Here is a 25,686-nt window from a genome sequence, read left to right as displayed (position 1 = left end):
ACCTGATAGGTTGGCCATCTCTTCATCACTTAGTTGGAGATTTGATCTGTTCTTTCATTTGAGCTATATATTTTTTTGTCTCAAAGCACCCTTTATGTAGTAAGGGGTGGGGCTTTAGGTGTTCACCAGGGATCAAGCATGTCACTGTGCTGTGGCACTGTATGTGGGGGAGGGGTCTGAGAGGAAACAGTGTGGCTTGCTGGGCTGTAGCCAGCTTTCAGTCACTTCATCCACTAACCCCAAGCAAATGAGGCCCTTCTGGTGCTGATTCCTGGGTGGGTGTGTTTATATATTTTCTAGGATCCTGTGGGTCTCTCCAACAAACTCTCCTGTGAGGCTGGGAGTTTTCCCACTGCCTTAACCCCCACAGATGTTTTCAGTCAGAGGTTTGAGGCTTTATTTCCCAGCACTGGAACCCTGGGTTGCATGGTCTGTCTCACTCCCCAGTTGTTCCTCCCAGTTTATCCACAAATAAATGTGAGACCCTCCAGTCCACCAGTCACCACCTCACATGGTCCATGAGCTGCCGCCTTGTCTGTCCCAGTCCTCCAGCCTTCCAGGAGTCCTCTACACCCTGGCTGCCTGTCTCCACCCCTCCTACTTGTCTGGATGGATGTTTCTTCTTTAACTCCTTGGTTTTGGATATCCTTACAGTTTGATTTTCTGCCAGTCCTATTTTTTTATTTAAATTTGTTGTTTCTTTTGCCAGACGGGGGAAGTTCTCCTTTATTATTTGTTCAAATAAGTGTTCCACTTGTGGCTGTTTCTCAGAAAGTGCCAAAGAAGTTGGACCCAAGAAGGAACACACCAAGGCACATCATAATTACATTAGCCAAGACTAAAATGAAGGAGAGAATCCTAGAAGCAGCAAGGGATAAGGGGACAGTCACCTACAAAGGAGTACCCATCAGACTGTCAGCGGATTTCTCAAAAGAGACCTTACAGGCAAGAAGGGGCTGGAAAGAAGTATTCCAAGTCATGAAATCCAAAGACCTACAGCCAAGATTGCTTTATCCAGCAAAACTTTCATTTAGAATGGAAGGACAGATAAAGTGCTTCTCAGATAAGGTCAAGTTCAAGGAGTTCATCATCACCAAGCCCTTATTATATGAAATGCTAAAGGGACTTATATAAGAAAAAGAAGATGAAAAATATGAACAGTGAAAGGACAGCAAACTCACAGTTATTAACAACCACACCTAAAACAAAAGCAAACCAAGAGGACAGCTAGATCAGGAGTGGAACTATAGAAATGAAGAACACATGGAGGGTTAGAAACAGGGGGGTGGGAGGGGGAGAAGGGGGGAGAAGGCACAGAAAATAGCATAGATGGTAGGTAGAAAATAGATAGGGGGGAGGGTGAGAATAGTGGGGGAAATATAGAATCTAAAGAACTTGAGACACGTGGTTATAACCTAAGGGGGGGAGAATGGTGGGGGAGGGAGTGTGTGGGTGGAGGGGAATGAAGGGGGGAATAGACCAACTGTAATGGTCTAATCAATAAAATATATTTAAAAAATAAAATAAAATAAATAAATTTGTTGTTGTCCTTCTTTTGGTTGTGCAAGGAGGCAAAGTGTATCTGCCTATGCCTCCATCTTGGCCAGAATTCCTATTTATATATTTAAATATTCAAACTGTTTCCTAGACATTTTGGTATATGATGTTGGGGGTAGATTAACAAATTTCCCTAATTCTGTTTATTGAATAAGTCATCCTGATCTTTTCCCCATTATTTGAAGGATTACCTATATTGTATACCAAATTCTTATATATCTCTGTGTTCCCTGAGCTTCCTTGCTGCATCATTGCTTGCTTTGTAATCACTGAGTTCCTTTATACAGAAAACTCCCTTGCAAAGGGAAAATTTCCTTACCCAGTATTTTCTATCCAATTTTATTGCTGCTTCTGACAGCATACAATTTATTTCAGATAATCCTTCAAGTCTTTTGATTTGTAGTTTTAAAAATCTATCAACATGTAAAATAATTCTGACTTGAGGTAGCAAATTTAAAAAGAAGAAAATCAAATGGAAATGAGTTTAACCTCATTCAAACTTATCTTTTCTAATCTGAAGGCCCTTAGTAAGCTTAGTATTTATTAATGAATGATTATTTTATTTATGTGGTATTCTTTCATCCAGAAGTATGTATAAATGTACATTCAAATGGCCTTAAATGTTTCTATACAAATTAAACCACTTTTTTTGAGAACCAAAATGTCTTAATTGTGTATCACTGAAAGATAATTTGATGCAGCTAATTTTTGCAAAGCAATTAGGTCAGCCATGTGCTCGCTTACAAGGAAGTTGTTGTCATCAATACAGTATTCCCCCCGTTCATGATTTTGCGTTTTGCTGTTTCAGTTACCTGTGGAAAACTGTGGTCTCAAAATAGTAAATGGGAAATTCCAGAAATAAAATATGTATACGTTTTAAACTGCGCACCATTCTGAGTGATGTGATAAAATCAGATTAGCTGTTGTACTATCACAATGCTCACGTCAAGTCACCCTTATCTTACTGAGTAAAGGCCCCGAAGCTCAAGAGTAGTGATGCTGGCAATTTGGGTATGCTAGAAAGGAGTCATAAAGTCCTTCCTTTAAGTCATCAGTTTCAACCTTTTTCATTTCATGGCACACATCGACTAATTATGAAAATTCTCTGGCACACCCAAAAATATATTTTTGCCAACCTATCAAAAAATGGTAAATTTTGATTCATTCACACCAGTTGACTATTGTGTTGGATGTTGTCATTTTTTTAATTTGACAATCGAAGGGAAAAGAGGTCAATGCCCCTGCTACATAGTCAGGTTTTGCATGCTTGAAAAATTCCTGCAGCACACTAGTTGAAAATCACTGCTTTAAATGGAAAGGTAAGTAAGTACAGTACAGTAAAATATTTTGAGAGAGAGAGAGAGACTACATTCCCTTAACTTTTCTTACAGTGTATTGTTATAATTGTTCTTTTATTATTATTTATAAATTACTGTGCCTAATTTATAACTAAATCTTTGTCATAGATATATATGCATAGAAAAATATATATTGTATATATAAAGCTTAATACTATCTGTGGTTTCAGACATTTTCTGGGGTCCTCAGAATATGTCCCCAGTGGACGGGGAGACTCTTGTAGCTGCATCCCCTTGTATTCTTCCAACATACCCACAAGGACAGTATTTCTGGGAGAATGAGGGGGTAGCCATTTTACCTGACGTAGTTTAGTTTAAGAGGTGTAAAGAATGTCTATAGAAAAACATCTCCCTTTCTGTTGCCTTATCTTTTCATTTGTTCTAAATTCCTTATCTGCAGTCTAGCCCACTGGTTTCTAATTGCATAGTATGAATGATTGTATCACACCCCTGTTTTCCCTGAGAAAATAGGAAGGGACAAGCAGACAGTGAATGGATATTGGAGGAACAGAACTCTAAATTCATTAACTTCCTAATTTTGCCTGGTGGTAAAACTGATTCAAATTTTGCTTATATCCCACAGTTACGTACATCAATCTTGCAAATAACAAACTTCGTTAGCATTTGCATTTCCCCCCTTCGTATTCTGGAATGGAGTATTTTCCTTTTCAGCTTTGGATGGGAATGCAAACTTTCCCAGCTTCCCTGGAGGAAATGCCATGAGTGAACTACAAGCTAACAACTAGGCGTCCTCTTATCTTTGGATGTGAAGTAATTGTTGTTCTTTTCCTTTACAGTTTCTTCTTTGTGGCATATGTGGGATATTGTGCGCCAAAAAAAAATCTGGACTTGTCGTAAGTTTCTGACTTGTTTGTATCTATCATGCATTGAAGTATTTGACATATCAGAGCTCAGAAATGGAATTGGTGACTAGCCAATAATTATATGTTTAATGTTACTCAATTATGATAAAAAGAAGACTGACAAATAAATCCTGGTTTTTTTATTTTCAAAGAAAACCATGAAGATTATTAGAGATTAGAAAGAAATAAAGAAAGAAGAAAGAAAGAAAGAAATGCTTTGACAGTTTTTAAGTACATGAATATGCAACCCTTAATGACTTCTGTGGATTACAGTCTCCACTTTTTCAGTTTATAGATTCCCAAACATACACATGAATCCTTCAATAAGCTGAAAAAGATATAACTTGAGTTCGTGGGAAATTTAACTGTTTAAACATGGAATCAGGCATAAAGATTACTGGCTTTGCTTGACTGTGAAGTTAATTTTACGCAGGAGCAAACCAGCTGTGTTGTTATAGCTACAGTTAATTCCCAAAGATTTTTTATTTAATTTTATTTTATTACTGTGAATGCAAACATAAGTGTTTTCAGATGTTTTATGGCACTAGCATGGGTTTTGGGGGACGGAACATTGCTCCCCATCAACTTTGATACTGGCTGGAGGACGACTTCTGTGTGCTTGAGTATGGATTCCCCACTGCCCTCCATGTCATTTTATGAGAGTTTGGAAAGAAGGAAAAATGCGGTTTATTTTATTGAGTGCCATAGGAAAGATCGTAGACCTTTAAATATTGGCAAAATGAATACCACACAGGGACCCTAGAAAGTGAATGATCTTGGAGCCTTAACGAGTTTCCAGGGGGAGACCTGTTGTCTGAAAAGAACAAGGAAGGAAGAGTAGTGCAGCTTGTCTGTGTAACTCCTTCTTCTGTGTGAGGGTATCCATGGTGAGGAAAGGGGTGAAGGCCCCATCGCTTTAGATGTGTGAGATGTAGAGCTTAAAAATGACATAAAGCTAAATTTTTTTCTTGGAAGATTGCAGTTAGCCTCTACAATCACTCCCATCACTCTTTAGACATGGCCTTCATTCTTTCTGCACCTTTTCTACCAAGACTCTTTATGGCTATGTAGTAACAATTGCTCGGAACTTGAATGAAAGAAAGAGTTGGGGAGAGAGGAGAGGGGATTGTGCTGTGCTGAGTCAGCTTAGCTTTCTCCACAGTAACACCCCTTTTTTATCTTTACCAGATGATCCTCTTTTCCGCCTGCTGCATCTGCGGACTCATCGGGGGCATCCTGAATGTTCAGTTCCTCCGGGCGGTGACAAAGAAGACCTCTTCCCTCTACCCTCTGCATCTCGCCTCCATGTCTCTTGCCTGCATTGGGATCGGGGGCTGCACCCTCTCTTCATGGCTCACGTGTCGTCTAGCCAGCTATGAACAGAGGAGGATGTTCTCAGAAAGGGAGCATTCGCTGCACCACTCTCATGAGATGGCCGAGAAAGTGAGTCTTGTGCCTTGTCCTCTCACTGCTGGCATGGGATGAAGACCGCAGTCAAATGAGCCAACTTGGAGCTTTAGATGGGAATGTGAGGAATTACATTTTATGAAATTTTGGTCCTACTGGACCAAGGATGGGAATTTCTTTTTTTTTTTTTCCTCTGCAATTCTGGACACACTTATTTTCAGCACAATTTTGTAGACTCTCTATACAAAAACACAGTATCTGAAGTAGGATTTCATAAAATATTAAATGCTTTATGAATTTTTAGGTATTATACTGAGGAAAAACACTAAATACATTCTCCACTCAAAGACGCCAGTTTCAGAAATTGGATGAATTTGCCTTTCTAGCCCACCCCTTGTGTTTGTAAGTAGATGCATTTGATTATGTAAATTAGATTTTCAGGCATAAAAGGGCCTTTTAATAAGGCAACAAAAAGCCTGGCCTACCAGTGCAGAAATTACAATTCACATAAAGCTTCATTTGATTTTTATCTACAGTTCATGCATCCTTGGGTAGCTTTGCTAGTATTTTAAACAATGTTCTTTGCATAATTGTTTCATGAAACCCATTCAGACAGGAAGTTACATTTATTGCAGAAAAGGACAAATGATATAGTGAGTTGTCTGTGTTTCTACCATATTTGCACATATTTTTAAATTTAGTTTCTGCCACTGGATCTATTAAGGAAAAGATAAAGCACCTGTGATATAAATTCAGTAAGATAGCAGTTACATCATATTTTACTTGATATTATGGAAATAAAGCTGCATAACTACAGAATTGAAGAAAGAAGAACAAGATTTACTGTTGCATATTTCTATATAATGTTATTTTGAAGAAAAAGTATTTCTCCTGTAGTTTTATGTTTCTATTTTGTATATAATCTATACATTCAAATAAGGAGAGTAAAGGCTCTTAAATTGTTTTTAGAAAGCAATTTTAGATTCATGTGTGTCCTTCATAAAAGAGTTAACAGTAGAAATACTAAGACTGGTCATGTAAAAAAATGGGTGGTTCAAAATAGATTATCATTATCTACTCGGAGAGTGGCTATTTCATGCTCTTTTTAATACTAGTGTGATTTATTTTTGTGTATATGTGTGCAATATTTATTGTATGATTGTTATATTTACATCAGAGATTGAGGGCTATTGAAATAACCGACTTGCCCAGCTGCCCGGTGGTGCCCCCGACACCAGAGTTACCTACAAGGTACGCTGATTTCCAGGGAGTTACCGTGTTGTAATGTCACTGCAGGAAGTGCCGCCTCTTGTAGGGAGCCATGGGGTCAGCAGATCCGTCTGGACTGATGCTGGATGTGGCTCCTCAAAGTGTCACTTTAATGAGAGCTACTTTGAGGACCAGACATGCACTTACATGGCAGATTTGAAGCTTGAATTTGGTTGAGTATTTAAAATACTCAGCCTGCCTATAGGCATCCAAACACGCTGATGCTTGGATGACTCACGACTCCTTTAGTCTCTGCTACATCATTGATTCTGACTCAGTATAACCATTCTCAGACCAGAGTTTTGTTTTTAATAATAGATATATCTGATAAAAACAAACTGTATCTCCCTCATGCCAAGACTGCGTGAACAAATAAGTCTGACATTAATGCAGTAAAAATACTGTATGGAAACTTTCTTCTTGTAAAATTATCTGATTGATGCATTTTAAATTTATCTCCCATATTTTGGATCACTGAAAATAGTTGCCATTCTTGGTTTGGTTAAATAATGTAATTGCAAATACAGAAAGTCACATAGACACTGTGGCCCGATTGCAAAAAAAAAAATGTCCATTTGCAAATACCCTCATTTGGTCAGGCTCACATTTAGAGTATAATCTTGTTAAATAGGACATGCCTACTTGCAAATAAACTGTATGATACTCATCTATTTGAAAACTGTTTTTCAGCCCTGGCTGGTGTGGCTCAGTGGATTGAGCACTGGGCTGTGAGGCTAAGGATTGCAGGTTTGATTCCCTGTAGCCCATGCCTGGGTTGCAGGCCAGGTCCCCAGTAGGGAACCGTGAGAGGCAACCACACACTGATATTTCTCTCCTCTTTCTCCCTCCCTTCCCCTCTCTAAAAATAAATAAAATCTTAAGAAAAAACCCTGGTTTTCATTGTTATTTTCCATCAGTGATTTTATTGAATCTATATTAGGGTACATTTAGTTGAGACAATTCTTGTTTTTTTGTTAAGATTCAAGAAACTGGCTGTTTTTGTTAAGATTAAGAAACTGGATATAAAAGATTATACATTAGATTAGTTTTTAATGGTTTTAAGCTACCCTATTAATGCAATGTCATTTTAGGAGAAGAGAAGGAAATTAGGAAAGTTAATTCTTCTACATTCATTAGGAAATTGTGTTTTTATTCTAGTAGGAGAAATAGAAAAAGATGTATGGGTAAATGTTGTTAAAGATCATTTTGTTTTAGAAGAATTATTTCTACTTATCTTGCCACTAACACTGAGTTCTTGAATGGAACCTTAAATCTGTTTCCTTATTTATTAACTTGACACCAGCCCAGTAACCTCGGTGTATTTTTAGATGCACTTCTCCCCCACATATCTCTGGCAGGGCCAGCCCCTCGATGAGCTGGACCATGACCACACCATAGAGGCTGCCTGCGCGCTCTAAAGGATGTTTTCTACTTCCTGTCAACCTTTATCCTAAAGGGATTTGCATTTTTAGGATTTTGTAGTCTGGTAATTTCCTCCCATCTTCCTAGGGGAGATACAATGGATGCCCAGGGACAAGATGACCAACCCCCTACGGCCTGGAAGAGGCCAGGGCACTTTGCTTAGAAAGACTGGTTTTGATGTGAGAGGAAACGTCTTGCATGCCCGCTGTCTCCTTTCCCAGAATTTTCTTGGAAGGAATTCTACCCCATCTTCTAAAAGACAGCAAAATTTTCAAAAGTCGTATTCAACCACCAGACCAATTCCTATCGTTAGGTCCCTTTTTGCTTCTCCTCAGGAACTTTCTGAACCACCCCCAATATGAAAAATCAAGCATTTTCATTCTATTTTAACTTGTGTATTGAATTTTCAAAGAGAAAAGACTAAAAATGAAGTATGGATAACTTTTTACTTTCAAATAAATATCTGAAAGAATTTCTAAAGCTTATAAAAGCAAACACTTTACTTTGTAATTATTAATTCATCCAAACAGAAAGTAGATATAAACTGATAGGCATGAGATAATTGAGAAAATAATTTTCATTTGAACTGTTCTTTACCGCTCTGTTGCAAGTAGGCTTGTTCAAGTGAGGAGAGACGTTATCTATTTTTAGATAGTTTTGCCTAAATATTATTTATAATATGGCACACTAACCATTATCAGTGTGAACAGACCTCACATCTCCTCACTACATTTTATTGTGTAGGGAAGAGTTTAATGTTTAATAGATTCTTCCTAAGAATTTATTAGCTTCTAAATTTTTCTTAAGTTAATGTATTTTCTATGTTTGCAAATGGAACTTTTTATGTTAGGTCATCTTTTATATTCAAATTCTAATTGCCATCCCATGTAGTTTTCTTGTTAACTTAGTAATTGAGCCCTAAAAAACTATGTTGTGTTTTCCTTTTTTTTTTTTTACTGTATGAGTGACAGTGTCATAAAAATAATCTGTTCACTGTAATTTATTAGTGAGCCATAGTCACAAAGCAGTGATCCCCTAGTGGGTCTTTTTCAGTTCTTAGCAAAAAGGGCACGTCCTTTCTATAGAATGAAGGCAACCCCTAGTTGGCTCTCTGTTGACGTGCTCAGCAGAGGAGCCTCTACATTAGAGACCCTTGGGCATATATATAACCATCTTGTTTCTAGGTGAGGTCTTTCCAAAACAGAGGTGAGGAATGAAAGGGGAAGCTCAGAACTGAAGAGAGACTGCACTGTTTGTCTGGGCAGAAGATTTGGTCCCTTAGACTGTCGCTTCAGCATTTTCATGCGCCCCAAGATGCCATGAAATTTCATTGCCTCAAATGCAACACCAGTACCAATCCTTGTCCTTTTCCCAAACCCAGCAAGTTCTTCAGTGGCTTCAAATTTCTGTTTTGCAAACCCATCAACCAAATCAAATGTCTTTACTCTGATAGAGATTTTAATTAATTTATGTTCTTTTCCTAACAGGAAATGACAGACAATGTGAGCAATGGAGGACCGCAACTGATATTTAATGGACGAGTATAGCCGATGTTTTAAAGAAGTGGACATTTTTTAGGACTTTCATGAGGCGAGGAAACACCAAAGGACTGGGAGCTAAAACTAAAACATTTGTTGCATTTGCTGTTATCTCTCCTGAGCATCCACTAAAATTATTCTTCCTCAATTTTGCCTCACTTATGTCTTCAGCTTTTTTTACTGCGTGAAAAACTTTCCAGAAATGTTCTAGTACAGAAATTTCAACATTTTCCAGATGGCTCTTAAAAAGACTTTTTAAGAAAAAAAAAACAAGGAATAGATAAAACAGAAGGATTCATATTCTATACAAACACTTTTTGACTAGCATGAGGGTTAGATCTGTCATGATGTATTTCATGTAAGTAATCCACATCACAACTATCAAGAAATAACAATAACTTACTGAGTTTTTGTTTTGAAAGATGAAGGTTTCAAGAATACCACAATTCAAAACCTCAGCAATGCCTTGTAAAAACACTGCAATGATTTTCAATTTGAATAAACTACATTTCCTAATTTATTTGTAAATGACAAAAAACTCAAAGCATAAAAAGATTTTTAGAGAAAGAATACTAATCTGTATGATATTTTTGCACTTTTGCACAAGAATGAAAAAGTTGTGAATGAATATCATTTAAGGCAAATAAACAAGTATTGATTATACTGATCTGCAAGTTTGTGAATGAGCCTAAGAGTTAAAAGTATGCATGTGTATGTGCATGTATGTACTGTAAATACTGACAATATATACAGCACATATGTATAGCATTTGTGAATGTGAGTAGGTAGTAGAAAAGAAATTGTGATCCTGGGCAGGTATCGTCAAGATTCTGTTCCCACAGAGGTGGGAAGGCAGTTGTTCAAGGCTTTTCTATGCCCACAAAAATCACATATTTGAATTTCTACTAAATTTGTTCATTTTTATTCTTTTTAATATGTCTGCTGTGTGTACGTATTATTGTTGCTGGGATTTATAAAGTCGATTGATCTGAACAGTGTAGTATAAAGATAAATTACTTAATTTATTTGGCTATTTTACTATTATTATTGCATTTATGCAATAACAATTTTAATATTGATTTATAAACATAACTTTAAATTACATACTTCCACATTCATAAATATAGACAAATGATTATTCATGATATATACATTTTAACCACTTGTAGCCCAATTAAATTATATGCAAGGAAGGAGAAGTATTCCCAAATGATGAAGTTACAAGGAGCTTTGCAATAATTGAATTTAGTGTTTTGTTTGCTTTACAGTTCACATGGACCAATATAGACAAACCATTTTTAAGAATGCGTATGTCCAAAGAACCTGAAAGAGTTCTCTATGAAAGGAAATAAACAGATAGGCTTACATTTGCGTAGCAAGATTCAATTCTCTCATGAGGGAATGTTAAGGTAGTAACCTATACAAAATGTATAGGCAAGAAAGTAGTATGGTCTTTGAAAATACTCATAAGAACATAGCCTCTGGCAGCACATAAAGAACTCTGATATTTTAAAATATGTAACTCTTATTGTATTGCATATTTTTAGTTTTCCCCAAAGCTAATTAATTTTCAACTCATTTTTGTGTGTTACTTACTGAACCATAAGTAAATCAACACTTTTAATACCCAGTATGAGATCATGTTATAATTTACCATATTTTTGAGACCATAAGATGCACTTAGATTTTAGAGGAGGAAAATGGGAAAAAATTTTGAAGCAAAGAAATGCGGTAAAATATTTAATAACATAAATAACATTTCACCAATGCAAACAGAACTCAACAGCAGCATTGACAACATTAACATCATTATTCCTCCCAAATTTGGGGGTGGAACAGTGTATCTTCTAGTTCTAAAAATACAGTAGATGCAAAATACAGGTTTTAATTGTGCTAAGAAAATGATAATTCCAGTTAGTGAAAATCTGAAGGTCTTTTAGTTTTAGAGCAACATTATAATCACTTACCATTTTTTAGTGAGCTCAAATTTCTGGCTGTATATAGTCAAAAGAAATATCTGGACTATGGTTGTATGATGTGGGTTTTGAAGTCTCCCCACTCATTTGGATAATTTCATTCCCCAGTAGATTACCAAAGTTGCCGTAAGTGCAGCCTCAGAGAGTGAGTCAACATCAGCACTGTTCATTGGATGCCACAAGCAGGCATGATCTTTGTTTCTGAACATTTAAAATGTACCATGCCGGTATTTTGTGTGTGTGTGGTCTTACTGAGTTTATCTAAAGTTATAGTTTTGTATGGAAAGAATAGTCACTGACTCGAATTTTAGGTGGCATTTCCTTGTTCACATGTTTGCACAGCGCAGAGTTATAATACATCAGTAAGATGTTTGAATGCCTTTGAAAGAATTTATGAAATCATGCTTAAAGGACAAAAGTAGGCATATCACTGCTTTGACATAGAGTTAAGAAGAAATACAATCATCACAATTTCCTAAATAGTCTACAGTATATATAACCAAGTATAGCTATATCTTTAAATGTAAGTTCTTTTTACCCAATATTTTCAGGATTCAGTTACTTAGAGTGATATATTTGGGGTATGTAGTCATTCTTTTTGAGATAGGTAGGGAAAATTAGGAAGACATTATTACAGTACTTGAAAAGTTAATTTTCACAAACATTGAACTATGAACTTGAATATTTTTAAGTGACTACATTACAGTTTTAGTAGAAGCCTACCCTTGGGAAAAACTAACATGACACTAAAATAGAAAAAAATACATGAAATCGGTACGGTAGTGTGCTGCAGAGACTAGCTACAAAAGGGGCAGATATTGTAGCATAAAAGAATAAAAATGGACTCATCCTGGAGCTTTTTAAACATATATATGTGTGTATATACACACCTACACACAAATGTATACAATTGTTTGAAAGTGGAACATGATATGATGACTCTGTTGATACGTCCGTGTAATAAAATAGTGTGTTTCAAAATTACATATGGTGTGGGCTTTCTTTTCATCATGATACAACAAATAATTTCCCTCAATAGCTTGGTGAATAAAAGTTCTGTTCTGAGTTTTACAGGGAAGGCAGAGAGGCAGAGATGTTCCCAGACAGAGTATGGGATGAAGAAAAGGTACTATTTGGCCCAGGCTGCTGTGGCTCAGTGGATTGCGTGCGGGCTGCAAACCAAAGGGTCATTGGTTCAATTTCCACATGCCTGGGTTGTGGGCCAGGTCCCCGGTAGGGGGCACACGAGAGGCAATCACACATGAACATTTCTCTCCCTCTCTTTCTCCCTCTAAACATAAAATAAATAAAAACTTTAAAAAAAGAAAAGGTAACAATACATTAGAGTGTGCTCAAATAGAGAGAGAATGGTTGTCGATACAGGACAAAATGAGCATACTTGGAAAGTGAGGTCCCTGAGGAAGCTGGAGGAAATAAGATTGGATCACAAGAGACAGAACTGACTTCAGAGAGGACTGAGATCACAGATCTCACAGATGAAGCCGCCATACAGATGGCCCCTGTATTGGGGTTTTTCAACTTTCTGATGGTACAAAACTTATATGCTTTTACTAGACACCATACTTTGAAGCCTGCATTTTGCTCACCTCCTGGTCTACGATACGTAGTGTGATCCTCTCTCACGGTGCTGGGCAGCAGTGACCCTCACCTCTCAGGCAGCCACACAATTATGGGTGCAAATGACCGATGCTCTGCCGTGTGCTGCACTGCCAGCATCTTTTGGATACCACGTTTGTTGTTTTCTCATCCCACCCTGTTTACAAAGTGCCCATAAATGTCTCCTGCTTCTGATGAAAAGCAGAAGAGGCAGGAGGAAATCACAGCTACTCCTTGACTGATGGTGGGATTGTCCTGATAATGTTAAGTATTCTGAACATGTTTAAGGTAGGTAGTCTGAGAGTCCTGATATTGGGTAGTGAGGTGTTTTCACTGCATTTTGGACATCATAATTTCAATTTATGATGGGTTTATGATGATGTAACCCCATCTCTAAGTTGAGGAACTTAGAGAACTCTGCTAATCTATTTGCATTTTCCAAATTGGCTGCTGCTGGCATTTGAGGTGGACGGGTAATTCATCCTGCAGACTGTCCTATGCATTTTGGGTCACTGAGCACCTCTGGCCCCACTCACTAATGCCAGGAAGACACCGCAGTCAGAACAACCAAAAATGTCCTAACAAATTTTCACCTATCTCTTTGGTAGGGAATTACTGCCTCCTAAATGTAGAACCGCTGAGGAAAGCTTCTGAACCGAAGCCAGAGCAGCCAATGTTAGCGCAGACTTGACCGGCTCCAGGCCACAGACTCACTGCTCTAAAGTCAGCCTATATATTCTGATGTAATAGCCGTTATCTTGTCTTATGAGATTGTCTAAATTTAAATATAAATTAATCGTCACAAAAGCACAGATGCAGTTCTCAGTTGAACTAGCCACATCCCGAGGGCTGAATAGCCACATATGGACAACAGTTAAAGCATATTTCCAACATCTCAGAAAGTCCCATCGGTCAGTGCTACTCAAAGGCATATAGAGGGGCCCTGGCTGGATAGCTCAGTGGGTTAGAACATCGACCCAATATACCCCCAGTCAGGGCACATACAAGAATCAACCAATGAATGCATCAATAGTGGAACATCAAACCAACATCTTGATGTCTCTCTCTCTTTCTCAAATCAATAAATACAAATTTTTAAGAGACTTAAAAAAGAGGACATGGAGGGAAGGTGCTTCAGAAGCTCCAATACTTGTACAGATTCTGCCACAGTTGACCAATTATCATCATAATAAAATGATATCGAATTTGAAGTTGAAGGACCAATTCAATCCATGGCCTGAGCAAAACTAGCGAAAACTAAAACAGTGTAAGCCAAAATCACAATAAAACTGAGAAGTTGCTTTAGAGCTTTCATGGTTTTCAAAAAAATCTGGTCATGGAACAAGTTCACTAAATCACTAGATATTTTCTGTTTGACAAGCAAAATGAAACGTTGTGTAACTTCAATTTTTGAAGAAATTTATTCAGCCTATTACCATGAGTCAAGGAAAACTACATTTCTTGAACTTGGGAAGGTGAGGACAACAATAAGCTGCACTCTCCTTTTTGTTTATCGATTTAGCTCCAAAGTAGCAAGCCTAGAACCCATCTGTCTCAAACCACTTCAACATTGCTTCAGAGGTTATTTAAAACACATTTCAGAAACTTAGAGCAACTTAAGTACCATTTGGTTAGAGCACGGTTTCCAAATAAAGCTTCAAAACTTAACATTACTTCACTCGTCCCTTCCTTAAATCACTTTTCTGGAAACATATGTAATATTTCTTACTCAAAGTATGTGACAGCCAAGAAATTCAATTATTCCCAATCCATAAATCACAGGTTGTCAGTTAGTGATAGCAGAGGAAACCAATTCAGAAATTGCTTGGAAATGTAGATGCCAAGCACATTATTTATGAAATGTAAGTCTTTCACCAGGGATGTATTTCCCAAGAAATATATTGTGAAAAGTTAAGTTGTATACCTAGAAAAAATGATCTCAATATTTTAACAATTAAATATTATCTATATCAACTAATTATAGGCAGGTAGCTTCATTTAATAGGACATCTTCAAGAACTAGGATCTGTATTTATTTCCTTCACATCAGCTATGAACTATTGATTTTAAAGTTTTTTCTTCATTAACACCCAAAGGCTCTGTTACTATACAATGTATTGTAAACACTAACTCCCAAATTCAAAATGTGTTAGCGAAAATTCCCAGAGATACTCTAGATCTTGGCTAAAGCTTCACAGAGATAAGCTAAAAGATTGTCAGTCTGCAACACACCTTTCTCTAGCCACAAGGAATCAGGACTCATGACTGCTCCTATTAATTAATCAGGATATTGGTCCCCCGCCTTGCTCAGTAAGACAGAGGTGCTCCTCAAATGTCATTCCACAGCATCCTGAAAGAGGGCTAGGAGAGATGCCTTGTGTCTTCCAAGGTCACTGCCCAGGACTAAAAAAGAAAGTTACATTTTTCTTTGTGGATGGCTTTACCAGTGAAACATTCTGTCCTTCATTGTAAACCAACCAATCACAGAGACAGCACTCAACCTTATCACATAAACATACTCTACAGGTCCTGTGCTGTCTGGATATTTCCTGCCCTCATTACAATTCAGTCTTTTAAGATCTGAGCTTCTCCATCTTTTCTGTCCTCTAGGTATACAAGGTCTGTCCAGAATGTATCCAACCATGTGATATGAAAAATAGAGACATTTACGAAAGAAGATGCAAGACACAAGAAACATTGCACCTAGGACAATGACGCCTCAGTCCCCTTCAAGGGAGTCAACTTGGTACCTCACACAGTTCTCCCAGCATCTCTTTCACTGTTCAAAACACTCTACGAAATCCTTTGTTGGAGTTGCCATCGGCTGCCCCTGCACTTAAACCTGAGATTTCATTTTTCTAGTTGTCAAGCTTTGACTGCTACATCCATGTGTTTCACTCTGGGCACTCAGGACGGTTTGACAGGACACCTTACACCTACATCAGCCAGTTACTCTCAATAGTCAGTGGTTCTCCTCACTCAGAAATACTCTTGTCAGCATGAATCTTGGAGTTCCAGGTCTTTCATGTGGTCTTCCCTGGTAACATTCTGCATGCTGTTGCATTCTTTTATGACTGGGGAAGCGCACTCTTTGCCACTGGATAAAGATAAATTCATTATTGTAATAATTTCCAAAGCACAGAAATATTAAGAACACCCTGTGGCTTCTTATGAGGGAATCTAGAGTATGATGATCCATTAATGTGCATTTTGTTTAATGGCTTAAGAATGAATTATATATCAAAATACACCATATCTAGATTTCTTTCTTGTTTACTTTCCACCCTCAAACTTTCCCTACCATGTTCTTTGGAATATATTTAATGTCAAAGATCTGTGAGTTGACACCCCCTCACACTGTGCAGCCAGCAGGTGGTTTATTAAACTACAGCTTAAAATAATATTCCAAAAATAAAAAAGGAAATGGTTTTCTATTTTTTTTGTTCTGCAGACAGATGGAAGAAAATGAGGATATTCATAGGTCCCCTTGAAAGCACCATGGTTAATTTTAATGGCCATATTCCTGAGATTTGAAAACCTTAAAGGAGCAGTGTTGAAACCCCATTGCAGTAAGATCTAATTGGGAAGGAAATAGGCCCTTACAAGAAATGCTGACCCTGGTTTACATCAAAGGGTGGTATAAATCATATAAAGATGGCATCAAAACATCAGAAAGTGGCCCACCCCCTTCCAATACCCTCTTCACCCCTTCAGGAACCTCACCGATGCTCACAGCTAAGGTGCATGTGCACAGAGTTAAACACACATCACAAAGTGATTGTATTATTTTAAGCAAATACTTTTAAACTAGAACCTTTCATCCAAAAGGGCTATGTAATTGCCTTCTTGTTTGCTAAATATCTATATAGATACTTGCAACTTCAGGTGATACGATATTATCAAGGTCCATATTTGAAAGTTCAGATTTAAAGCATATATGTTTAGCTTCCTGTTAAAAGTGAGATCATATGCTATTTGTCCTTCAACACCTGGCTTATTTCACTCAGCATAATGCTTTCCAGTTCCATCCATGATGATAAGTAAAATTAGGAAATATAACAGGGTCTGTCTGGGAAAAGTCCAGCCATTGTTAATATAACAAAAACAATTTGCATGACACTGATGTAACCTGGCAGCCAAGGAGAATGGACTACAATGTGCATGCGTGAACAATGATGACTTCACTGTACTAGTCAGTGGGGGTGGTAGATGCCATTGAGTGAGCATGTGTACTGTGTGGCCACAGCATTCAAAATGACTGGGTGAGTAGAGCTTGAACATTCCTCTGCAGAAACTATTCAAATGAGTTAGAAGGCCACAGCTATGGGCAACTGGTGATTAGCAGCTTCATCATGACAATGGACCTATTCATGCATCACGTCTTGTGCAGAGTTTTTTGGTGAAACATCAAATCACCCAAGTGACTCAGCCCCCCTACAACACAAATTGGGTGCCCTGCAACTTCTGGCTTTTCCCAAAACGGAAATCATCTTTGAGAGGGAAGAGATTTCAGACCATCAGTGAGATTCAGGAAAGTAGGACAGAGCAGCTGATGATGACTGGGAGAACTGTGTGAGGTCCCAATGTGCCTATTTTGAAGGGGACTGAGGCGCCATTGTCTCATGTGCAATGTTTCTTGTACCTTTTTTCTTTTTCCATAAATGTCTTTATTTTTCATATTAGATGGCTGATACTCTCTGGGTAGTCCTCGTATGTGTTTTATAGATATACACACACATATATTCTTAGATAGCATTCAGAACCTCCAAACTATGGCCAGGAGATAAAATCCAAGCACAAAGATCAGGGTGTTTCAACAGCATTATATCCAGTTACTACATAAGTGAGAAAAACAAATAACAACATACGGAGGGATTGAGAAAACAATGGTTAATTGATGCTTTTTGCTCTTATTATTACCCTCATAGCACCTAACATGATTTATAAACAATCCATTTATTAAAACTGTGTAAACACTGTGTTTATTCACTGTGGACAAGAAGGAAGGTTGCTTCCAGACTGAAGAAGTTAAATAAGCACTGCTGTGGCAATTGGCAGTGTATGAGTCCTTTGAAAATTTCTGAATTAATGGAAGGAAATTTCAAATAGTGAGATCATTGAGACAAAGTAGTATGTAGGATAACATTACCACAGTGGGAGACAGTTGTCACAACCCTTCTCATATTTACAAATGAAAATGTGGCCTGAGCATTTGTTGTTCATTTCAAATGATTGTTCATCTTATTTTAGTGAGGAAAGAATAGCAGGAGGACTTGGCTGTGCCTAAGAGCGTGGGTCATACATGTATGCTAAAACCAATGAGAAGAACACATGCTTCATAGAGAGTTGTTGTCCTCCCTGAAGACTGTTCTATACCCCTTGGAAAAATCATATTTTTATTCGGTTTTCATTGTTTCAATGCAAAATTCACCATGACGTTATCCTGGTTCATATAATCCGAAGGGGAATCCAACGTGAAACCCTTCGTGCAGCACGAGAAATGTGTGGAAATTAAATAATGGCATCCCACCTTTCCAAGTCTATATAAATTGTGCATTATTTTATTTTCCTTATTTTGCAACATTTACTGAGTCGGAGCACTGAACCACATGAGAGGAAAACCGGCTACTTTGTTAGCTACCGCTGCGTCTACATTCGCTCTACCTAAACAAAAGCGATCAACTCTGAGCCTCCGCCCTGAAACGAAAGACTCTTCAGAGGCGCTGGTTCTCAGACGTCAGCAGGTATTATAATTCCCTGCAGGGTTTGGTGAGCCAGGTTTCTAGGCTCCGTCCCCAGGTTCTGACTCAATAAGCCTGGGGCGGCGCCTGAGAATAAGCATTTCTAACCGCTTCCCTGGGATAGGAATGCTGCAGGGGCAGGGACCTGACTTTGAGGACTACCATGAAAGCATACGTTTATAGAGGGAGTTGGGCCTTAACTTATGGAGAGGTACCTTTGAGTCACTTCATTTCTGTGTATTTTTAGTAACAGCGTAAGTGGCAAAAATGTGAAATCTACTATGTTTAATAAAACGTAATATTATTTTTTCTTCATTTTAAGCATACATCATAAGCTCAACAATCTAATAAAGCCAGAAGGATTTTCAGAGTCAAAAAATGATCCTAAGTCCTCTTTTGAATAATTCTAGGCAAAAACAAGTTGTCAATAAATAGTTGCTTCAATTTTTGCCATTCTTACAGTACTTTGGACTGAAGAGAAACTTTACAAATTTAAAGCTCACGTTTGCCATCTGCTGACATATTTGTGAATTACAAGGGGTCTGTATCAACCAATAGCTGTTGGGTATGTTTGTATTCAGATTTTTTGGTTTTTGTTTCTTCATTTCCAAAACCTATTAGGCAAATTTTAAATAAGGATTTTTCCCAGAAGCACTGTATTTCAGAATTTACTGAACTACTAAAAAAACTTTCCAAAGTAAACACATTTATTTCATAAAACTAGTAAGTATCCAACCTATTTTCCTATTTTAATTCTTTCTACTGACAAATTAAATCGCAAACTTGTGTCTCAGTATACCCAGTGCATATATACAGTGAATTTTAGCAACAAAATCTTTAAGAGGAGATTATTTGAATCTTTTTTAAGCTGAATCAAATTTACATATAGACATTGCTTATAATAGCAGGACATTGAAAAGGAGCTGAAATTAATCGTGCTAATCATACCAAACAAAACAAAACAATTAACTCATTCCCAGAGATGGGGCCAAAGCATTCTCCAGTTTTTATTCAAACTCTTATCCAAATTTTTTTCTCTGAAGTCACAGGCTCTACCTTGCTATCCATTTCAGAAGGTCCTGTGCTTCTGCTCCCAAGTTCCTTTTTACAGCCTTAATTAGGCTGAACCCAGCAGATTATAACTAAAGTGCCTGATCAGGGACTAAAAGAGGGCCACACTGGTGAGCACCTAATACTGGCCAGCGCTGTGCTTATCCTCGCACCGTCTTTGTTTCTTTCGCCCTCACAGCTTCTCCACATCACAGCTTTCCACTGCAGATTAAGAGGCTGAAGTTCGAAAACAGTAGGCCGGCTGTCCCAGGAGATGGTGCGGAGACTGAGACCCAGACCACCTGATGCTAGCACCTACCAGACAAGCCATCTTGCCTGAATTATTTCTGCAAGAATGCCAGCATTCACACGTTGGCCAAAGCCAGGGCTTTCAAACATTCTTCCCACGTCNTCAAGGACTAAAACAGGGCCACACTGGTGAGCACTTAATACTGGCCAGCGCTGTGCTTATCCTCGCACCGTCTTTGTTTCTTTCGCCCTCACAGCTTCTCCACATCACAGCTTTCCACTGCAGATTAAGAGGCTGAAGTTCAAAAACAGTAGGCCGGCTGTCCCAGGAGATGGTGCGGAGACTGAGGCCCAGACCACCTGATGCTAGCACCTACCAGACAAGCCATCTTGCCCGAATTATTTCTGCAAGAATGCCAGCATTCACACGTTGGCCAAAGCCAGGGCTTTCAAACATTCTTCCCACGTCTGTTAAAATGGTAATATTTACCAGCTTGGCCAGGTTCCCACTTTAACATTTTTTAGTCAGAGGCTAAATAAAATAAGCCACCCATTTTCATGACTTCCAATTTCTTTCTTATCAATGTTGGTCACGCATATAGAAAAAGTGAGGATTTTTAGTGATTTAAAGCATGAGTTATAGAATAAGTTACTCCTGGTTTAGATTCTTTGGTTAACGGTTGTGTGTTCTCGGGCAGGTCGTTCATTCACTCACTCAGGAAATATGTGCTACTTGCTTGGCTTGCGGCTGTTAACAACACAGATAGGATTGCCACGTTCAAGGGGCTGACATTTTTAAATCTTCATTAGAATCTGGCCTCCTTATCTATAAACATATATGGTAATTACAATAGATGCATAAAGATTGTGTGTTGGTGATCTCTGCACAGCCTGGCAGGTTTGTTATAAAGTTTAGCTATGACGAAGAGGGTGGTGGTTGTGAGGCTGATGGAATCATCACGCATTCTACCAATTTCACAAAAGCAACCTGTAATGGTGATAAAACCCTTCCAGTCAGTACTATTGTTGGTACTGACGGGAGGGGGCGGGACTTCCAGTGCACACCTGATATGTGATGGAAGTAGCCCTCGATGCTCTCTTAGGCAAAGACACAACACATTGAGACCAGAAGCATTCTATGCATTGGATGGTCGCTGTGCAAGTTCCAGAATCTGGGCAGGAGGTCGTTCGAGTCCCTCTCTCCCTCAGAAACCTGCACAGCCACCAGGAAAGCAAACCCCTTCTAACCCACAAGAGGATGAGCACAGGGAACCACACCTGACCACGGATGCCCTCGTGAGTGCAACTGAGCCCCGCCCAAATTTGTGCCCTTGCAGAATTATGGGCCAAATTCATGGGTATTCAGGTCACTAAATTTGGGGATGGTTTGTTATGCACAAAAGCCAACTGATGCAATGGCATTTTTACCTGAATACCTTTATATGAAACTCTTTTATTTAAGGCTTCATATACTGTTCAAATTTTCCAACTCCATTCCTGTTTGAAAGTCTACTTTAATAATTTCAGCTTTAAACAGAAGAAAGAAGTTGGGCCTTGGCTGGTATAGGTCAGTGGATTGAGCACAAGCCTGTGAAGAAAAGGGTCGCAGGTTCAATTCCCAGTCAGGGCACATGTCTAGGTTGTAGGCCAGGTCCCCAGCAGGGGACACATGAGAGGCAACCACACATTGATGTTTCTCCCCCACTCTTTTTCCTTCCCTTCCTCTCTCTCTAAAAATAAATAAATAAAATATAAAGAAAGAAAGAAAAAAGAAAGAGTCTACTATCACACCCAGTAAGTGCACAGCCAGGATTCAGACTCAAACAGTGTGGGTTAATCATTCAAGCCCTTTTCCTTGCACTATGTTAAATAGTCTAAAAATAGAGGATTTTTATAACCACCCAAATCTGCAACAATCAAGATCCTTTCCCTTATTAAGTTTCTGATATTTTGTAGCACAAAACAAGGCCAACTCATTACAATAACATGAAAATCTGAACAAGTAATACAACCTATAAACCCACCCTTCAGATAACTAATATTAATACGTGGTATTTATGCACCCAGATTCTTTTGATAGGAAAAAAACGCATTTGATTGGAGCATATAGCACAAACTACTTTGTAATTTGTTTCAGCAAGCTACTAATTATTGCACATTTAATTGTTCCAGAGATTCTTTGATTGTAGGGAATAGAAAGATGCTGATACCGTGTGGTGTTTGTGTGCATGTTGGAGAGGGAAATGGTTAAAAAATGCAGACTGTTGTAGGCACACTTATCTCTGGGGCCGGTAGACGTGCACTCAGAGTTGTTTCTAACTGTCCCTCTTCCTCTTGCAGAAAGGAGATCGATTTCATTCCACACGTTTGCCTTTGTCTTCAGAGCCTTTTCCTGAGACAGTGACCACCAAAGCCTGACTTCTGTGACACTTTGAACAAATTTCAGAGAAAAAGAAAAGGGTACAGCCTAACCATAGGTTCTTGATCAAACAAACTTTGTGTATTATGTGCAATGGGAGGTGGGTAGGAGAGATCCCACAGTTCTTCTGTTCTTCACAGGGTGATAGGCAGAAACGGGGAATTTGGTAACATTTATAATGGTGAGTATTTCTATGCAGGCTGAATCACACTTCCACTCTTCGAAATCATGCAGAGTGTGGATAGTGGCTAACAATCAGGCCAGAATTTTAAAAACTAAAAGGCAATTTTCAAAGTCAAACAAGGAAATCTCTAAATTGCTTATGAACACAGAAATGGTTACAAAACAACTCGATGTTTAAAATTGGAGGAAAATCATTACTGGGGTAATTGATTTCAGGTTAAGTTTTGTTTGAACCAAAATATCTTAATGTCCAACTTGTTGTGTTTTTTTGTTGTTGTTGTGGTGGTGGTGGTGGTGTTGGTTTTTGTTGGCGTGCATGGTTTGTTTTGCTGGATTGCTTTTGGGCAAATTATTCTCATTCAAATAGTTTGCAGATAATCTAGAGGCATCCTGCATGCAAGAAAAGGTTTAGATTTACTTGGTCTGAGGTGCCATCAAGGCAGCAGGAGATTTTAAAGTTCCTCAGATTTTAAAGTTCCAACAGGGCTGTTGCAGGACTTTGCAACAAAACCCAGGTAAAGGCTGGTACATTTCCCATTTGTGAACTTCACATGTTTATCACCAGGCATTGGGAGCAGTTTCATCCCATTATCATATCGTGCTGAGTTTGAAGTCAAAGAATACTAAAGGAAATGCCTTTTACTTACTTTATTTGAACCTCTTACCATCTCTAGAGTAACTAGGGCAAGTATTATTGAGGCAAGGAAAATTCCTTGGCAAGTGTGGAACCGGGAAACTGAGACAGATGGCTGGCTGATTCCCACTGGCCCCACCCGCAACGCTGGTTCCGCTGCCTCTTTCTCCCTTGCCGACCACTGCCCAACGCATTAAGCCCTCCTGACCATCAGGCTGTGATCAGCATCTAATGACTTTAGACTCAAAGCCTTGGGTCTGTTGACCGCAGAGACAGAGACCACTTCCAGGCCTCAGTGGTGTCTCAGCTCCAGGCCCAGAAAAGCAGCAAAACCAGACAAACCAATTCTGTCACTGGCATCAGGACCAGCTGCACTGATCGATACCCTTTCCCCCAGCATCAGTCAGTAGAGACCAGGACCCTGCAAGGACACACCTAGAAAGCTGATGAATATACTATTGAGACCCTCCCCTGAGACCTCCCCTGAAATTCCTACCTTTAGAAAACAGACCCAAACTCTTCAGGCAAAGGACCCAGTGTGAGCCCTCGGCCTCTCTAGAGCATGCCAGTGCCTTCCCCCGACCCCTTCTTTCCTAGGTCATGTGTCTTGGCTTTTTTCTCCAACTCAATAACTTGTCTCAGCTGAGTCCACACAGCCCAGACTTTTTCTGCCTCTGTGACCTTTTTTTCTGAAGAGCCAAGATACACACACCTAGGCTCAACTTTTCCTCACATTTCCAAAGGGCCAAGGCAGCTCCGCCTGGGCTCACTCCTGTTGCTATAATCTTGCCTCTTCTATCTTAAGTCCTTCCTTTGTTTCACTGTCTCCGGCTCTAATAAACATACTCTCAAAATCACTTGGACTGTATTATGAAATCTTCCCTGCAAGAAGTCAAGCACCAAGAGGCCACACAGCCACTAACATCACTGTCCCTATTTTATAAGAGTGAAAAGGGGGTTAGAGAGATTAGAGGCTTTTTACAGTGGCTATGGGAAGCGGCAAGTGTGTTAATTAATCGCTATACAATTCTCCTGGTACTTATATAGTGTAATCTACAGTATGTATTTGTTTAGTTTAGTTTCTATTTCTTCACTTAGACTGGGGGCTCTTTATTTCTTTCATTCATTTACTTATTTAAGATGCATTGGGCTTTTTTGTTTTGTTTTGTTTCAGTTATACAAGGTGTTGTGAGTTAAAAGGCACACGTATGGTCCCTGCTTTAGTGAGCTTGGAGTCTTGCAAAAGAACTAACAAACAGGCAATCAACACAAAACAAGTACATACTTGATGATGGTAATTTAAAAAGACAAGGAGCTACCCAATTCTCTGTGGGAAAAGAGGACAGGGTGGTAGTCAACTCTACAGAGAAAAAGAATGTAAAACACCAGGTCTGTCCAAAAGGTATCTAGCCATGTAATATGAAAAATAGAGACATTGAAGAAGATACAAAATAAAAGAAACTATACATAGGACAATGATGCTCCAGTCCCCTTCAAAGTTATAACCTTCTTTGGGAAATACGGTTCATTGGTAGCAGTTTGAATCAAGGCATTGGCAACTGCAGCACTGTGTGCCTTTCACTCTGGTAGCAGAAGCCACTGAATGAATTTTGCTATGACATGTTTCACGCCAAGACCCTGTGTCACAATCTTGGACACTGTAGTTTTGGGAATCACCTTCTAGTTCTTGAGCTGTCAGTCACCAATCTTTGTTGATTGCAGCCTGTACATGTTCAACATCCTCAGGTGTCCTGCTGGTTGCAGGCCTTCCAGAGGGTGGATCGCTTTCCACAGATTCTCAACCATCTCTGAAGAATTTGTACCACACTTTTGTTTGTGCTGCACTCATTGCATTGACCCTGAAAGGCTTCTGAATCATCCAAGTAGTTTCTGTGGAGGAATGTTGAAGCTTAATGCAAAATTGGATACAGAGTCATTGCTCTACTCACTCAGTCATTTTGAATGTGACGGCCACACAAGACACATGCTCACTCAACAGTGTCTACCACTTCCACTGACTAGTACAGTGAAGCTGACATTGTTCACACATGCGCATTCCAGTCCACTCTCCTTAGCTGCCAGGTTACATCCATGTTGCACAAACTGTTCTCATTATATTGAGAATGGCTGGACTTTTTCTGGGCAGACCTTGTATACGCTAAAACTTGATGTGGCAGTAGGACTTTTCACGTATTCGAGAAGCTACCATATTCTCAGGCAGGAGGAAGACTGGGGAGAGAGAAAGGATGGCCTGAAAGTGGGGCAGGAGCACGGGTGGTGGGTAGCAGATAATGCAGAGTGTTATAAACGAAACTGCTGGGGGTGGGTCCTATAACGGCCCTGTAACTTAGGAGCCCTGTAATGCAGACTTAAGGAGTTTGTATTATGCTGAAGAAAATGGGG

The 25,686-nt window shown here is 38.9% G+C and overlaps 1 protein-coding gene across 5 annotated transcripts in view; it reads left to right on the top strand.

The window, feature by feature from the left end:
- Positions 1-9,684, top strand: part of TMEM196 (transmembrane protein 196) — a 51,981-nt gene extending 42,297 nt beyond the window's left edge. For 3 of the 5 annotated variants that reach the window (XM_037056291.1, XM_037056290.1, XM_037056295.1), the window contains exons 2-5: positions 3,713-3,769; positions 4,967-5,221; positions 6,363-6,436; positions 9,364-9,684. In XM_037056291.1, coding sequence (XP_036912186.1) covers positions 3,713-3,769; positions 4,967-5,221; positions 6,363-6,436; positions 9,364-9,370 — 393 coding nt within the window. In that variant the 3' untranslated portion in view covers positions 9,371-9,684. The remainder of the gene's footprint in view (positions 1-3,712; positions 3,770-4,966; positions 5,222-6,362; positions 6,437-9,363) is intronic. The other 2 variants (XM_037056293.1, XM_037056292.1) reach the window with 1 other exon arrangement.
- Positions 9,685-25,686: the final 16,002 nt, after the last annotated feature.

Source organism: Sturnira hondurensis, unplaced genomic scaffold, assembly GCF_014824575.4.
Source record: "Sturnira hondurensis isolate 20B ecotype Veracruz unplaced genomic scaffold, ASM1482457v3 Scaffold0008897, whole genome shotgun sequence".
Lineage (NCBI taxonomy): Eukaryota > Metazoa > Chordata > Mammalia > Chiroptera > Phyllostomidae > Sturnira > Sturnira hondurensis.
Note: the sequence above shows the minus strand (reverse complement) of the source record. Positions and strands in the feature narration are given on the sequence as shown.